The following is a 16515-nucleotide window of genomic DNA, read 5'->3' as shown; positions in this document are numbered from 1 at the left end:
CTGAACCATATCCATAGCCCTTTTTATTTTTTATTTTGAGATAGGGTCTCACTAAGATGCTTATGGTATCACTAAATTATTGAGGCCAGCCTCAAACTTTTGGTCCTCTTTGCGTCAGCCCCCCAAGTTGCTGGGATTACAGACGTGTGCCACTGTGCCCAGTTTTAGTAGACTTTTTATTTTAAAATAGTTGTATTTTTAGATTTATAGAAAAACTGTAATTGCAAAGATAGTACACAGAGTTCCCATCCACTCCTTATCCACCTTCTCCTTTCGACGTCATCTTACTGTTCAACATTTGTCATGAAAAAGAAACTAACATTAGTTTGTTACCAACTAAGTTTCAGACTCTATTTGGGTTTCACTACCTTTTCCAATAATATCCTTTATCTGTACCAGGATGGTACATTACATGAGTTGAGTTTTTATATATTCTCTTTTGTGTGGTCTGTGACAGTTTGTGTCTATGTCTCTCTGTCTCTCTCTCTCTGTCTCTCTTTTTCTGTGCTGGGGATTGAACCAGGGCTTTGTACATGATACTAGGCAAGTGCTCTACCACTGAGTTACATTTCCAGCCCTTTGGGATATTTTTTGAGATGAGGTTTCACTCTATTGCCCAGGGTGATCTTGAACTCCTAGGCTCAAGTGATTCCTACTTCAGCCTCCTGAGTAGCTGAGACTATGGGGGTGCTATTTTTCATGGGGAAAATAATACCTGTTCTGATCAGATATTTTTGTGGAATAGCCCTTTCTGATGATTTTCCTCCTGGTTAGACTGAGGTTCTGGGTTTTTAAAAATACCATAGAATTAGCCAGGTATGGTGGCACATGCCTGTAATCCCAGCAGTTCAGGAGGTTAAGACTGTAGGATCAAAAGTTCAAGGCCATGGCTGGGGTTGTGGCTCAGTGGTAGAGCGCCTGTCTGGCATGTGTGAGGCACTGGGATCAAGCCTCAGCACCGCATAAAAATAAATTAAAAAATAAATAAAATAAAGGTATTCTGTCCATCTTAAAAAAAAAAAGTTCAAGGTCACCAGTGGTTCACACCTGTAACCCCAGTGATTTGGCAAGAAGGAGTATCAGGAGTTCAAAGCCAGCCTCCGCAACATAAGGTGCTAAGCAGCTCAGTGAGACCCTGTCTCTTAAAAAAATACAAAATAGACAGTGGGGATGTGGCTCAGTGGTTGAGTGCCCCTAGGTTTAATCCCCAGTACCAAAAAAAAAAAAAAAAAGAAATTCAAGGCCAAGCCAGGCATGGTGGCACATGTCTGTAATACCGGTGACTCAGGAGGTTGAAGCAGGAGAATCACGAGTTCAAAGCCAACCTTAGTGACTTAGCAAGTCCCTAAGCAACTCAGCAAGACCCTGTTTCTAAATAAAATACAAAAAAGGGCTGGGGGTGTGGCTTAGTGGTTCAGCGGCCTTGGGTTCAATCTCTAGTACCCCCCCCCCCAAAAAAAAAAAAGTTCAAGGCTAGTGTCAGCAATTTAGTAAGGCCCTAAGCAACTTTGAGACCCTGTCTCAAAAATATTAAAAAGGGTTGAGTTTGTAGCAGTGGTAAATTGCTCCAGGCTCCATCTTCAGTAACCGCCCCCCCACACCATTTCCCCTGTAATGTTGCTTTTTTTTTTTTTTTCCTAACTGCATTCCATATTCATGATGTGGGTAGTAGGAGGGATTAACCTTTTTTGGAGAGATTAGTGTCTACAGAAATTATTTGGAATTCTTCAGTAAGGAAAATTTGATTCTTCTCCCCTTCCCACTTTATTCTTTCAGTCATTTAGCAGGGAACCACATTTGGGGTTGAAATCTAATGCTATGCTATTACTGTGTTGCTCAGATAGTCCCAGCTTTGGTATTGTTCTTTCAGGTTGACTCCTGTCCCTTTGACCTTTTTTTTTTTTTTTTTGGTAGAGTGCTTGCCTAGCATGTATGAGGCACTGGGTTCTATTTGTTGTGGCTGAGCCACATCCCCAGCCCCAGTGACTGAACCCAGAGGAACTCAACCACTAAGCCACCTCCCCAGCCATATTTTGTATTTTTTTAAGAGACAGGGTCTCACTGAGTTGCTAAATGCCTCACCATTGCTGAGGCTGGCTTTGAATTCACGATCCTCCTGACTCAGCCTCCCACGCCACTGGGATTACAGACATGTGCGCCTGGCTCTGAATTCCATTTTTTTTTTTTTTTTAATTTTAGTTGGTCACAACATCTTTATTTATTTTTATGTGGTGCTGAGGATCGAACCCAGGGCCTCACATGTGCTAGGTGAGCGCTCTGCCGCTGAACCACAACCCCAACCCATCTGAATTCCATTTTTGAAGAGAGTATAGATGGTTGTTAAGCATGCAGATTTGGAAGTGTGTGCTGGATATACTGCTTATTAGCTGAGTGCTCAATTTATATGTGAAATTGGTAAAATAGTAATTCCTATCTTAGGGCCCTTGTGAGGATTAAATGTGAGTATGCATGTAAGTACTTAATGTAAGTATTCAGTGGCTGATAGTTATTAGTATTTTTTTTTTAATTTTTCTAATTGTCAATGGAGCTTTAATTTATTTATTTATATGTGGTGCTGAGACTAGAACCCAGTGCCTCACACATGCTAGGCAAGCACTCTACCACTGAGCTACAACCCCAGCCCCAGTTACTGGTATTTCTTGTTATTATCACCTTTAAAGCTTGAGCTCTGTTTTCCCCAGTTTTCTGACATAGGGCAAAGCAGTTTTCATAAAATGTGCCACTCAAGCCATTGCTCCAAGGAACTAAGGAAAAAACTTTCATTCCTTTCCATTCGCAAACACAAGTGAATGCTTATCCCATGGAAACAATTACATGCCAATCATGTCTTGAACATAATTACCTTAGAAACAACTGTCAGTATTTTGTGCTAAAATAATAATTGCCAGATTTATCTTTTTGTGGTGCAAAGTGTAAAAAGATGAAAAATTGTTAGTGGATCCTTTTGGTGTTACTGACTTGGTGATGGCTCACATTTTGCTAATAGTGGAGAATGTGGTCAAGTTAACATGTCTTCTGTACTTTAGGGTGCTTTTGAGAAGAAGAAGTCTTATGATTGGTCCCAGTTCAACACTCTGTATCTCCGTATCCGTGGGGATGGCCGACCTTGGATGGTGAATATCAAAGAGGACACAGACTTTATCCAAAGGAAAAATCAGATGTACAGTTACTTCATGTTCACCCGTGGAGGGCCCTACTGGCAGGAAGTCAAGGTAATAGCATAAGTCTTTACTGTTTATGAAAATTAGGTCTTTTGAGATTGTGGTTACATTGTAGCTAATCCTTCTTGGAACGTTGGGGATGAAGTGGGTAGAAGGAAGAGGAAAGAGACTTACATAAATCACTCTTTATTTCATTAATCATAAATGGTAGTTTACTAATTGGTAAATACTTTTTTTTTTTTCTATCTGGGTATTGAACCCAGGATTGCTTTACCACAGAGCTAAATCCCTAACCCTTTTTATTTTTATTTTGACACAGGGTCTTGCTAAGTTGCTGAGGCTGGCCTCAAACTTGTGATCCTCCTGCCTCAGCCTCCCAAGTTGCTGGGAGTTATAGGCAAGTGTCACCTTGCCTGGCTTGATCATGTCTTTTCTGCTAGGTAGTTGGTCTTTATTTTCAATTACTAGGAATTCTTTAACTATTGGCTTTTTGTCTGTGATATAAGCAACCTGTACACATTAAAAGTCCCTCTGCCTCCACCTCCTCTGCCTCCTTCCCAGAAAAGAACAGTTTCTGGCATATCGTTTAAGACATTTCTTTTGATATGTAAGAATAAGCTGCTGGGTGTGGTAGTAGCCTATAATGCTAGCAGCTCTGGAGGCTGAGGTAGAAGGATCACAAGTTCAAAGCCAGACTTACCAATTTAGCAGGACCCTTAGTAACTTAGTGAGATCCTGTCTCAAAATAAAAAATAAAAAGGACTGAGGATGTAGCTCAGGGATAAAGCATCCCTAGGTTCAATCTCCAGTACAAAAACAGACAGACAAACTAAACCCCCTAAAGAAAAACAAGCTGAGCATGGTAGCACATGCCTATAATCCCAGATACTCAGGAGAATGAGGTAGGAGGACTGCCAAGTTTAAGATTAGTCTGGGCAACTTAGCGAGACCCTATCTCAAAAATATTAAAAACAATAACAAATATAAAAGACTGAGGTGTACCAACAAGAACAACAAAAAGTAAAACACATACACATATTTGTATATGAATAATTTTGTTATTTTCCTTAACATTTTTAATGACAATATTCAAACATACATAAAAAATTACAGTGAGTATCCAGATAGCTACCATGTACCACCTGGATTTTTCAAAAAATATTTGGTTGTGTTTGTTTCATCACTTTATTTTATTTACCCATTCTTCCTACTACTCATTTCTCAATCCATCTTTTGTCAATATCAGTACATCTCATCCCTAAACTTTTTAGCATGCAAGTTTTTAGATCTCAGTATTTACTTATAGTAATTTTTTTTTTTTTTTTTTGGTGGTGCTGGGGATTGAACCCACCAGAATTTCACACATAGTAGGCTTACACATTACTACTGATCTATACCCCTACATCATAAGGCCTTTAAGAAAAAACCCAAAAAACCAAGCTTATATTATAGATTTTATCCCTTTCTTTTTCTTTCTTTTGTGTTGGAATTCGAACCCAGGCCCTCATGCTGCTAACTAAGCACATGTTATATCACTGAGCTATATACCCCAGTCCAGATTTTGTCTGTATCTTGTTTTCTTACTCATAAGACATCACAGAGGTCTTCATATTGCAGTGAAGCAATTGTATCCTATATAGATCTACTTCATTTTTTCAATAGCCCATATATTCAATTGTATGGCTATACCATAATTTAGCTTTGCTGTTGTTGTTGTTGTTACTATTAGGAAAAAACTATACCTTTATGTATTTCTTGGAGCTTATTTGTAATATAAATTCCTGAAAGTGAAGTTGATATGGCAAAGTTATGGCATTTCAAAATTTGCTAGATGTCATTGAATTAGTTTTCTGATACTACATAACAAATTATAAATGTAGAAGATTAAAACAACACACTCATTAATTTATAGTTCAGTAGGTCATAAATTGGAATATGTATGACTGTTGCATCCTTAGTTCTGTTTTTTTTCTTTTTTTCAAATTGGGGATTGTACCCAAGGGCACTATATCACTGAACTATCCACAGCCCTTTATTTTTTATTTTGTGATAGTTGCTCAGGCTGGCCTTGAACTTGCTATCCTTCAGCCTCAACTTCCTGAGTGCTGAGATTACAGGCCACATTTGGCCCATGCTCAGTTCTTATAAGGCTGAACTGAAGGTGTCAGTCAGCAGGGCTGTTTCTTTCTGTAGCTTGTGGGCAGAATGCACTTTGTAGAGGTTATTCTGGTTCTTAGCCAAATTAAGTTCCTTATGATTGTAGGCAGCAAGTTTTTTCTTGCTGTCAAGGGGGTGCTGCTCCCAGCTCTTAGATGCTGCTGGCATTCCTTGCAGAAGCATCTAAGTTCCTATCACTATTTTCAAAGCCAGCAATGGAGAATCTCCCTACCATTGTTTCTCATGCTGCTAATTTGTTTCACTATTCCCTTTTATGGGTTCGAATGATTGTCAAGTCTGCAAAGAATAATCTCCCTATATTAAGATGAACTGATTTGAAACTTCCTATCACAATTGCCAGCTGCCCTCTCAAATAGTAGTACTAAGTCGCCCTCCTACTAATTGTAAAAATGTGTGCCTATTTCTCCCCATCTGTTTTTCCACTTGTTTATGTAATCTTTTTTAAGATATTTGTAAAAGCTGTGTTTAGGATATTACACTCTTGTTCTTAAATGTTACAGTATTATTTCCTAGTTTATCCTTTGTCTTTTGCTCTCAGAATTTTAATTTGTACTCTTTTGGACTTCTGGCTTAGAAAGTTTTCACTATTTTCTTCTAGTAGTTATTTTAAAAAAATTTCTGCCTTTGGACTGGGTTATAATTCAGAGGTGGAGTGCTTGCCTAATATTTGAGAGACCCTGCATTCAACACACCAGCACTGCAAATAATAGTTTAAAAAAATGATCACCTTTGATCCAAGTGGCTGGCTACTCCTCATAACTGTATATAAAAATTTAAACTATTTTCTTACTGTTGCAACTCCATACAGATGCCACAATTACTTATGTTCCATTTATGAAATAAATGGTTTCTTCTTTCAGATTCCTTTTTCCAAATTTTTCTTCTCAAATCAAGGAAGAATCCGGGATGCCCAGTACCAGCTTTTGCTTGACAAGGTAACATTTTCCTATACTTCTCACTCAGAATGATATCTTTAATGAAACAGAACTCTTGTGATCATGAGTTCAGTCCAATTTGGACGGCTGGCAGATGAAAGATAAAAATTCCTACTCAGAGGCACCTGTTAGGTTCAATTAAATACCAATCTGGATATATCTGTGAGCTGAGCTCCTATTTGGAAGAATGTTGGTATGATCCTCTTTCTTTCTATGTTTGTATTTTAACTTTTAAAAACAAGTTTGGAAGAACTTCAAGGAATCTACATTGGGCATCCATGTTGCTCTAAGTCTTAAGTGGAACCATCTAACAGGAAGAGAAATGTGGAAAGAAAAGCAGTCTCTTGTACTTTCTCTTATAATTTTCCACAGTCTGTGAGAACTATTGTATACTTGCTAAGGGCTGATGGTACAAAGATCCAGTTATAGTAATCAGCTCATACGATTTAAAAACTTCAGGAATAACATCAGCATGTCAGCATAAGAGATTTTAATCAATTTCTTATTTTAAATTTAGATCTCTACTATAGGATTCACGTTGGCTGATAAAGTGGATGGTCCATTCTTCCTGGAAATAGATTTTATTGGTGTGTTTGCTGATCCAGCCCACAGAGAAGAATTTGCTTATGAAAATTCTCCAGATCTTAACCCAAGACTTTTCAAATAGATAAGAACATGTGGCAGTTTTGTATGACTACACTATGGATAGTAGCAGTAACAGTGATGCTGGGGATCTGGGGGCTTCACACATGCCAGGCAAGGACTCTACCACACAGCTACATCACCAGGACAAAATAAAGCATTTGTCAATATCCAATGAATGGTGGTATATAATCCTTAAGAATAGCATTTGCCTCATCTTAAGAGGAACAAGGCATGAAACCAGGTTCTGAGCTGTGCTTTAGCTCATGTAATACAAGTACTGATGTAGAGGCACTCAAATGTTTTTGTTGGAATGTTCCTATTAGGAACATTTCCTACAGGAGTAGGCAGGTTCCAAAGCGGAGAGTCTCTGAGATCATTGTTGATAGCTTTCTACCATTCTTTCCTTGCAGGTTTCTTTTATTTCCTAATTCATCTTTGAGAAAAGGAAACTGCTCAAGGATATTAAGATAAAGATGCCATAAAAGTCACTGAGAAATGAGATACCTGATTTAGAGAGCTTGTCCTCCAAAGATAAATGAACCTTACTAGTTCTTCCTTTATAGTGACTATTCATGTGATGGATCAGTGGAGAAACTAGATACTAGACTTCTGTCTCTAAAGCTTCCAAAGTTATTTTAAGTATTAGAGATTGGACATGCTAAAAATAAGGCCCTGATTAACTCACTTTGATCAATTTTTGTCATATTAGAAGGTAGGAAATGAATATATAGCCAGAGTACTATGAGAGCCAAAATTACAAATAAATGATATACAAAGTTAAATAGCTTTTCTTCTTTTTGGTATCAGGGATTGAACCCAGTGGTGCTTAACCACTTAGCCACATCCCCAGCCCTTTGACCACTGTAGTTTGCACTTCCTAAAGTTTTCTAGAAATGGGATCATATAGTATATGCTTATTTTTTGGTCTGGTTTATTTTACTCATCATATAGATTCATTTGTTACACTTTTTGTCAGTAGTTCCATTTTTTTAATTCTAAAGTAGTTTCCCATTGTGTAGATATAACCCATTTGTCCATTCCACCTGTGATGGAAATTAGAGTGGTTGCCAATTCTTGGTTATTACAAATAAAACTTCACATGAACATTCAGATACAAGTCTTTTATAGGAACATATGATTTTAGTTTTCTTGAGTAACTAGAAGTCCCGTGGCTGAATAACATAGTAGACAGACATACAACTTTTTAAAGTGTTAGCAATTTTTTTCCAAAGGGGTTGTACCATTTTACATTCTCAGAAGTGTATATGATCCAGGAGTTTCTTGTTGGAAAATCTGATTTTTTTAGGCATGTGCCACATTCTGAACATATATGCAAACTAATAATTATGATAAAAACCAGTAAGACAATATAAAGACCAGAAAGACAGTATAAAAAGGAAGAATATAGTAATTTACTCTTGGGGTAGAAGTGGGTGGTCCAGGAAAGTGTATGAAGGATATAGGTAACCTCTTATGATCTTAGCTGATCATCCAAATCATGGATGACTTGTCTAAAAAGAATCCACCACCACAACAAAAAAAATTTTATTTATAAAGTTCTTGAGCAGTATATAACACAGAAGCTCTATGTAATTATTGCAAGAAAGAATAATATGATGGGGGTGAGGTACTGGGGATTGAACTCAGGGGCACTCAACCACTGAGCCATATCCTCAGCCCTATTTCGTATTTCATTTAGAGACAGGGTCTCACTGAGTTGCTTAACACCTAGCTTTTGCTAAGGCTGGCTTTGAACTTGAGATCCTCCTGTCTCAGCCTCCCAGGCCACTGGGATTACAGGCGTGTCCCACTGCACCGGGTTCCATAAAATTATTAAGATACAAATTTGACAGTGACAGCACTTTAATCCTTAAAGCAGTAATACACTTTTTTTTTGGTGTGTGTGTTGGGGCTCAAACCTAGGACCTGCCACATGCTAGGCAAATGCTCTATCACTAAGCTATACCCCCATCCATCTAAAATTGATAGATTTTATATATAAATATGCTTATAGCTTTTATTTTTAAATATGAAAGGCTAGAATGAGATATAGAATTTTATTTTTAAGGATATAGTGAATGACAGGTAGCAATGACATGAAGTCTTTATTATAAACATTTTCATATGGGCAACCATTTGTCCAGTTTCAAGATTGCTAGATTTTGTAGGTTAGAAGATAAGAGGTGGCCTTTTGGTCCCAGCTTTCTTATTGTTAACTTTTTATTGTTCAAATTCTACTTAAGCTTGTGGTATGACTAGCTTCATCAGGTAAATGCTATTGCATAGAGGACAGCAAGGCTGTTAATGTTAGAAATAGTAAAGAAGCTTGACATTAAAGATCTAGGTTAAGCTCTAAGATGTCTCATGAGAAAACTGGGCTGTACAGGGACTTAAGATAAACACTATTCCAAAGAATGCCAGAACATAAAAAACACATAGATGCTATACAGATTATGAATAAAAGTTAACAGAGAAAGATCTCTGACGAAAGTGGGAAAGACAATATAAAAATATTTACAAAATTTCAGAAAACAATTTCAGAATAAAGGAATATTTATAGGACATTAACAAATTACTCATCTTTAAGTATAATGAAGCCCCTTCGAGCTTCCAAAACCTTTGCTTTCTTCTCCTTTCGTTCTTGCTCTTGTTTCTTCCGCTGCTCTTCCCTATGGGGGAGGGACAGGTTATACAGTAGGTTCTAATTAAGCTCCAAAACAGGCACTTCAGAGCAACTATTGTTGGGCTAATATAAAATGTAAATGACATCTAGCATATTTATGCAAAACAGATTCTTACAGGGCATTTCTCTACTTACCTGTTAATGTTAGAAATAGTTCTAACAAATGTTAGTCATTGTTCTAAAGGGCTAAAAATTGGTATTTCCCTTTTAATATTAACTCAGCATTTAATATCATGCATGGAACTGGAATCAGAAGGTACATTAGTGACTGAATTCAATTCCTATATCTTAAAATTTGTGTGTGTGTATGTGTGTGTGTCTGTGTCTGTGTGTGTTTGGTATGGGGGATTGAACTCAGGGGCACTTGACCACTGAGCCATATCCCCAGCCCTATTTTGTATTTTTTTTTGAGACAAGGTCTCACTGAGTTGCTTAGTGCCTCCCTTTTGCTGAGGCTGGCTTTGAACTCGTGATCCTCCTGCTTCAGCCTCCAGAGCCGCTGGGATTACAGGCTTGTGCCACCATGCCTGACTTAAATTATTATTTTTTTTAATATTTATTTTTTAGTTGTAGATGGACACAATACCTTTATTCTATTTATTTATTTTTTTATGTGGTGCTGAGGATTAAACTCAGAGTCCCACACATGCTAGGCGAATGTTCCACTGCTGAACCACAACCCCAGCCCTTAAAATTTGTAAATTTGTTTTAAATGAGAAATTTTGATTCCTAGATGTCAGAATCAAAGGTTAAGCTCACAAGTGTCCAGTGAAAGTGCTAGAACTAGAACCAGAGCCTACTGACTTAAGCTACTATGCTTTTTTTTGTTTTTGTTTTTTCTAAAGAGGATAAGGCAAAGAGAAATAAAAAGCCCAGGGACCATGTTAACGATCTTTTTTTTTGGGGGGGGGGTACCAGAGATTGAACTTGGGGATACTCGGTGACTGAGCCACATCCCCAGCCATATTTTGTATTTTGTTTAGAGACAGGGTCACACTGAGCTAAATAGTTCCTCACTGTTGAGACTGGCTTTGAACTTGTGATCCTCCTTCTCAGCCTCCCAAACTGCTGGGATTACAGGCATGCACCACCATGCTCTGCAATGTTAACTATCTTAACAACAAATACAGTTAGTAACAGCCTTCATGGAAGGTAGATATAAGCAAGAGTCACATTTATAGGAAAGTTCCAGACAGGGAATCTGTACTCATCCAGGAGCAGCTAAAGCCTAGCATGAGCCCCAGTTTTAACCTGGTTTTCAAACACAAGGAAGTCAGTAAGGACTATACTGGGTTTTTCTTGAATAAGACCTTCATACCTCATAAACCTGGGGTCTTGAGGAGTGAGGAATTTACATCTATCTATCTGCATATGCAGGTGTCCTGGGTGCTTGAGCATTGGTGTCTGGAGGGATATTCATAAGCATTGCTTGGGAGGATAGGTTATACAAGAGCAATCTTTGAATCTGCTTCTTCTGTAACACTTGTAGAGCCTTTAAAACAATGCAGATATTTGGGTCTCATCCCAACTCTTCTGATTTGAGATCTGCTACGCTAGACCTCAGCTCAGGTACTTCTAGAAAGTTTTATAGGTGATTCCATGCTATGGTTTGGATATTTGTCCTACACAAAGGATCACACATGGGCTGGGGATATAGCTCAGTTGGTAGAGTGCTTGCCTTGTGTGCACAAAGCCCTAGGTTTGATCCCCAGTACTACAGACACACACACACAACACACAAAAAAGATCACATACATGCTAGAGTTTTTGTCCCCAGTACAATGGTATTGAGAGGTGGCACAAACTTTAAGAGGGGGTAATTGGGTCAAGGTGGTACACCCTTGGAATTAATGCACATCTCCTGGAAGTGAGTTGGGTTAGGGCTTGAGGGAGTAGACTGTTATATAAAGTATCTGGTCTCAGGTATTTTGTTACAGCAACACAAAATGGGTTAAGACATTCTACTTCTAACCTTAAACGTGCTATTACTGACAGTATCCCCCAGAGGAGCTTTTGTATACTGTTTTTATTTGTTCTTTTGCTTTTGCAGCACTGGGAACTGAATTCAGTGCCTTGCACATGCTAGGTAAGTGCTCCATCACTGGCTTACATCCCCAGTCCTATTTTAATGTTTTGAGACACCATCTTGCTAATTTGTCCAGGCCGGGCTAAAACTTGGCCTGGACAAATTAGCCTCAGCCTCAGCCTTCTTGCCTGGGATTACAAGCAGGCACTACTAAGTGCGGCTATTGTCTTTTTGAAATTAGAAAAATTATAAAAGTGGATAATTATGTACTCACCTGGTCTGGAGATGAGGTTGTTTATAGGTTTTCTTATGGAACGTAACTCTGTCCACATGTTCATTCAGAGAATTATTTTCTTTAGATTTCCCCCATGGTTTCAGCTTTCCTAGTTAAGGACCAAGACACAGTTTTGAGATTCTTTTATTTGTATTCCTAACTTTATTGTCTTCATTTGTAGCTACGTGTTTCCTACCAGTGTTTATACTTTGCTTTATAGACATTTTCCAGTATGTTCCAAAAGTATATTCTGTCATTTATTTTCATTTCACACTCCACAAATACAAATCATATTTTTCCTCTAAAAATAAAAATATGTGCTGGGCACAGTGTCACATACCTATAGTTTCCAGCTACTTTGGAATCTGAGGCAGGAGGATAGTTTTTAGCTCATAAACTCAAGAATAGCCCGAGTAACATAATAAGATCTGAGACTCAAACAACAGCAAAATACAAACATGTGGGGCTAAGGTTGTGGCTCAGTGGTAGAGCACTAGCTTATCAGTACATGTGAGACCCTGAGTTTGATACTCAGCATCACATAAATAAATAAATAAATAAATAAATACAGGTATTATGTCCATCTACAACTAAAAAAAAAAATACAAATGTGTGATTTTTTATAAACCTTAGAAAGTTACAGAATTTTTTTTTCATTTTTCTGTGCTGAGGATGAAGGCCAGTTTCATGCATGCTAGACAAATACTCTACCATTGAGCTATATGCTCAGACTGAAAAAAATCTTAGTACAAAAAGAATTCCCTTAATGCTGAATCCAATTACCTAGCACATTAAAAGAAGCCATTACAACCAAGTATCTTATCCCAAGATTACATACGAATTAGGTTTAATATTAATTCATTTTAATCTATTTTGTCATAACCGTTACTTATTAAAATGGATTCAGAATAGAATGGGAATATTTTTTTTTTTTTTTTTTTTTTTTTTAAATGGGTCACTTTTTTTTTTTTTAAATATTTATTTATTTTTTTAGTTCTCGGTGGACACAACATCTTTGTTTGTATGTGGTGCTGAGGATCGAACCCGGGCCGCACGCATGACAGGCGAGCGCGCTACCGCTTGAGCCACATCCCCAGCCCCAGAATGGGAATATTTTGTTGGCATTAGGACTGAGACCAGATTCAGCAATTCCTATTTCTAGGTACCCCAAAGATTTGAAATCAATCTATCATAGAGATATCTGCATTCCCATGTTCACCAGAGCACTGTTCGCAATAGCCAAGTTATAGAATCAACCTAAGTATCCATCGGTAGATGAATGAATAAAGAAAATGTGGTATAGACATGCATTTTGGCTCATGCCTGTAATCCTAGCGGCTTGGAAGGCTGAGGTAGGAGGATCTCGAGTTCAAAGCTAGGCGCTAAGCAAAAGCGAGGTGCTAAGCAACTCAGTGAGACCCTGTCTCTAAATAAAATACAAAATAGGACTGGGGATGTGGCTCAGTGGTCGAGTGCCCCTGAGTTCAATTCCGGGTACCAAAAAAAAAAATCTTATCATTTGCAACAACATGGGTAGAATTAGAGAACATTATGCTAAGTGAAACAGGCCAGATGACAAAGGTAAATACTGCATGTTCTCACTTAAGTGCAGAATCTAAAACAACTGAACTCAGAAGCAGAGTAGAGTGGTGGTTATGGGGGGTTTGGGAAGATGTTGGGTAAAGGCCATAAAATTTTGGTCAGAGATGTGTGTTATACAACTTAATGACTATAGTTGACATATTCTTAAAGTAGCTTTAAAGTGTTCTCATTACAAATAAATATGTATAATTAAAAAAAAAAAATTCAGATGTAAATTGATTATTTTTGCAGTATTTGGGGTTGAACCCAGGGGTGCTTTACCACTGAGTTACATCCCTAGCTTTTTTTTACTTTTTTGAGACAGGGTCTCAATAAATTGCAGAGGCTGGTCTCAAACTTTTGATCTCCCTAGCTGGAATTACAAACATGAAACAGTGCCTGCCAGATTGTTTTGTCTTAAGTGTTTTATAGGCCCTTAACCCCCAAATACTCCCACATACCTTTGTGTGGCTCATAGTTGAGGGGACGAGACAAACTTGCTTTGAGATCAAATACTGGTTTCTTATTGGAGACTGGAGTCTGCATTGCCATAGTTGTTAACTTGAATGGGATAATAACTAAAAACGATCAAAAAATACCAAAAGACTTAATTAGGAAATAAAAAAAAAAGACCTGTTATAGTTTTTGTCAAATTATCACTTTTTAGTCTTAAAAATAAATCTATTTTAATAGATTGAATGTTTGTATCTCTATGTCCCTGGTTCATATATTGAAATCCTAAAATGCCAGCATTATTAATGTTTATTTTTTCCGTGGAGCTAGGGCTTTAACCCAGGACCTTGCTCATGTTAGGTAAATGCTCTACCAATGAGCTATATCCCCAGCCTGCATGATTAGTACTAGGATATATGGCCTTTAGGAGATAATCAGGTCATGAATGGGTTTAATGCCATATAAAGAGACTTCACAAAGCTCCTATCTTTCTATCACCTAGAGATACAATGAGAAGTCAGTAGTGTGCTACCTTCCAAGGGGGCCTTCACCAGAACCTGACCATGTAGGCAACCTGATCTAACATCCAGAGCTGTGAGAAATAAATTTTTGTTGTTTGTAAGCCAGTCAGTGGTGGTTTGTTATAGCAGCCTGAACAAGCTAAGACTATCTACATGAATAGTATGAAATAGATATGGGGTCAAAAAGGAAAAAGGAAGCCAGGTGTGGTATTGCACGGTGGTGATCCCAGCAGTTCAGAGGCTGAGATAGAAGGATCTCGAGTTAAAAGCCACGCTCAGCAAAAGTGAGGTGCTAAGCAACTCAGTGAGACCCTCTCTCTAAATAAAACACAAAATAGGGCTGTGGATGTGGCTCAGTGGTTGAGTGTCTTTGAATTTAATTCCTAGTATGTGCCCCCAAAAAAAGAGAAAGGGGGAAAAATAATGAAATCTAACCACTCAGATTTTTGTTTCCCATTAACAGCTCCTTAAGTATTTTGGAAGTTATGACATTTCGAGGGATCAGCTAGGAATCTAGAATCCCATTTCAAGAAATAGCTGGGTTAGCCAGGCATTGTGGCACATGCCTATAATCCCAGCAATCTGGGAGGCAGAAGCAGGAGGACTGCAATTTAGCAAGGCCCCATCTCAAAATAAAAAATGAAAAAGGGGTCTTTCCCTGCTGTTGCAGAGTCTCGCGGAGGCTCAGGTTTGTTCAAGATTCAGCTTCACCCATAGCCCACCCACTGCCATGGCCAAGGAATGCGTTACTGCTGGAGGTGTAATGGATGTAAACACTGCTTTACAAAAGGTGCTGAAGACCACCCTCGTCCACGCTGGTCTTGCACATGAAATTCTCGAAGCTGCCAAAGCCTTCCACAAGTACGTTTTATCAGTCTCAATACTGTGGGTTGTTGCAACAGGAACAAAACTTCAGCCAAGGGAAGAAAGCGTGAAGTTCATGGTGTTAGCACAAAAGTTCTGAATGGCATCTGGTTCTACGGGAAACCTAGGAAAAGGTGTCAGGCCCATCTCTGTGTGCTTGCATCCAACTATAATGATGTCAAATTGGTGGAGGCCCTTTGTGCTGAGTACCAAATCAATCTAATTAAGGTCGATGATGACAAGAAACTAGGAGAATGGGTAGGCTTCTATAAAATTGACCTAGAGGGCAAACCCCCATAAAGTGGTTGGTTGTAGTTGTGTAGTTGTTAAGGACTATGGCAAAGAATCTCAGGCCAAGGATGTCATTGAAGAGTATTTCAAATACAAGAAATGAGCAAATAAATTTTTGGTTCACCAAAAAAAAAAAAGAAAAACAAGAAAAGAAAAAGAAAAAGGGCTGGGATATGGCTCAGTAGTTAAGTGCCCCTGGGTTCAATTCCCAGTTCCAAAAAAAAAAAGAAATAGCTTGGTTATTTTTCAGTGGTAGTAGTAGATATTCTTTTTAAAGATTACATGTTATTAACATGGCTGTTTGTGTGTATATGTGTTACTGGGGATTGAACCCAGGGGTGCTCTACCACTGAGCTACATTCCCAGGTCTTTTTTTTTTTTTTTAAGTTGTTGATGGACCTTTATTTTTATTTATTTATATGCAGTGCTGAGAATTGAACCCAGTGCCTCACATGTGCTAGGCAAGCACTCTACCACTAAGCTACAAAACCCAGCCCCTGGGGTTCTTTTTATATTTTATTTCAAGATAGGGTCTAAGTTGCTGAGGCTGGTCTTGAACTTGCCTCAGCCTTCTGAGTTGCTAGGATTACAGGTGTTGCCACAATGTGTGACATGACTCTGGTTATTAATAAAGACTATTATCATTTAAGAATGTGAATTTTGGTACCATAAAGTTTTTGTTTTCTTTTGTTTTGTGGTACTGGGGATAGAACCTAGGGCCTTTTGCATGTGAGGCAAGCACTCTACCAACTGAGCTATATCCCCAGCCGTCATAAAGTTAAAAATACATCAGAGGGGCTGGGGATGTGGCTCAAGCGGTAGCGCACTCGCCTGGCATGCGTGTGGCCCAGGTTCGATCCTCAGCACCACATACAAACAAAG

The 16515-nt window shown here is 38.3% G+C and overlaps 2 protein-coding genes across 8 annotated transcripts in view; one reads left to right on the top strand and one right to left on the bottom strand.

Annotated features, from left to right (window-relative positions):
• Window positions 1-16515, top strand: part of Ndufaf1 (NADH:ubiquinone oxidoreductase complex assembly factor 1) — a 47804-nt gene that overhangs the window by 8898 nt on the left and 22391 nt on the right. For 2 of the 4 annotated variants that reach the window (XM_058584693.1, XM_046461562.2), the window contains exons 3-5: window positions 3048-3233; window positions 6221-6295; window positions 11674-11709. In XM_058584693.1, coding sequence (XP_058440676.1) covers window positions 3048-3233; window positions 6221-6295; window positions 11674-11709 — 297 coding nt within the window. Of the gene's footprint in view, window positions 1-3047; window positions 3234-6220; window positions 6296-6812; window positions 7113-11673; window positions 11710-16515 lie in introns of those variants that run through there. The other 2 variants (XM_046461560.2, XM_046461561.2) reach the window with 1 other exon arrangement.
• Nusap1 (nucleolar and spindle associated protein 1) overlaps window positions 8047-16515 on the bottom strand; it is a 31021-nt gene continuing 22552 nt past the window's right edge. For all 4 annotated transcript variants that reach the window (XM_046461556.2, XM_058584691.1, XM_058584692.1 and 1 more), the window contains 3 exons: window positions 13966-14082; window positions 11924-12032; window positions 8047-9609 (listed from right to left, as the gene is read on the bottom strand). In XM_046461556.2, the coding sequence (XP_046317512.1) occupies window positions 9513-9609; window positions 11924-12032; window positions 13966-14082 (323 nt within the window). In that variant the 3' untranslated portion in view covers window positions 8047-9512. The remainder of the gene's footprint in view (window positions 9610-11923; window positions 12033-13965; window positions 14083-16515) is intronic.

The sequence above is a fragment of the Marmota monax genome, unplaced genomic scaffold (genome assembly GCF_021218885.2).
Source record: "Marmota monax isolate L192 unplaced genomic scaffold, Marmota_monax_Labrador192_F-V1.1 WCK01_AAM20220418_F8-fsc00001, whole genome shotgun sequence".
In the NCBI taxonomy this organism is placed as follows: Eukaryota; Metazoa; Chordata; class Mammalia; order Rodentia; family Sciuridae; genus Marmota; species Marmota monax.
The sequence above is the reverse complement of the archived record's forward strand: the minus strand, read 5'-3'. Positions and strand labels throughout refer to the sequence as shown.